At 57.4% G+C, this 883-nt stretch overlaps 1 protein-coding gene across 1 annotated transcript in view; it reads right to left on the bottom strand.

Moving 5' to 3' along the window:
- Positions 1–698: 698 nt before the first annotated feature.
- The window catches only part of TRIM63 (tripartite motif containing 63), a gene marked incomplete at both ends in the record, with an annotated part of 2,820 nt that continues 2,635 nt past the window's right edge, over positions 699–883 (bottom strand). The window contains one exon of the mRNA XM_029084315.1: positions 699–877. Within this exon, the coding sequence (XP_028940148.1) occupies positions 699–877 (179 nt within the window). The remainder of the gene's footprint in view (positions 878–883) is intronic.

The raw sequence follows: 883 nt of genomic DNA, 5'->3' as shown, positions 1-883 counted from the left end.
AGTAGCAAACCAGCAGCTCGATGCTGAGGCTGTCCCCATTTCGGAGCCTGGAGCATCCTCACCCCACCCCATGGACACCCCATCACCAGGAGATAAATCCTGCTGGGTGCTGACCTGTTACATCCCCGGGAGGGCAGCCAGGCACAGGGTGCCAGTGCTGCCAGAGGTGCTAATGAGGCTGAAAATTAAGTGTTGGACTGGGAGGTGTCCCTCTGCCATGCCAGGCACTGGCAGGGACACTGGTGATGCCACCAGCCTGGCAAACCCACCCGCATCCCCAGTGCCCATCACAGGGCTGGCAAACCAAGAACGAGACGCAAGGAAAAAAAAACCCCAGAACACCAGTTTTCTTTACAAAATACACAAAATTCAAATCCGTGACAATTATATACAAAACAAGGAAGATAAAAAACGTGCGGAATTGTCCTGTTTGCACCCGTACGGAAAAGTGTCCTGTGCTGGAGGAGGCACCAGCTCGCGAGGCCACCAGCCCCCACAGAGCATCGTCCCCATCCCAAGTCCCGTCGCTGGACAACCTGCGCCTGCGACGTTTCTCCTGCACCAACAACGTCGCTGTGGCTACTGGGGAACTGCCAGGGGGAGAGAACAGGGGGATCAAGGGGGGTCCAAGCCCCCAAAGCTCCCCTATGGGTGCTTGAGGGTCCTGGGGAGGTGGGCTCAGCTGTGCTGCCCCTTACCCATCACCGTCCTCTCAGGCACCGCATCCTCCTCCAGCTCTTCTTCCTCCCCATCAAAGTACTCCTCATCTTCCTCAGCTGCAAACAGGTGACCAAACATCACCGTGGGGTCACAGGGAAAGGTGATGGGTGCCACCAGGTCAGTGGGAGTTGGGAAAGGGGCATCGGGGGTTTGGGGGCTGAAT

Source organism: Antrostomus carolinensis, unplaced genomic scaffold (assembly GCF_000700745.2).
Source record: "Antrostomus carolinensis isolate BGI_N321 unplaced genomic scaffold, ASM70074v2 scaffold40823, whole genome shotgun sequence".
In the NCBI taxonomy this organism is placed as follows: Eukaryota; Metazoa; Chordata; class Aves; order Caprimulgiformes; family Caprimulgidae; genus Antrostomus; species Antrostomus carolinensis.
This window is presented reverse-complemented; position numbering and strand designations above follow the sequence as displayed.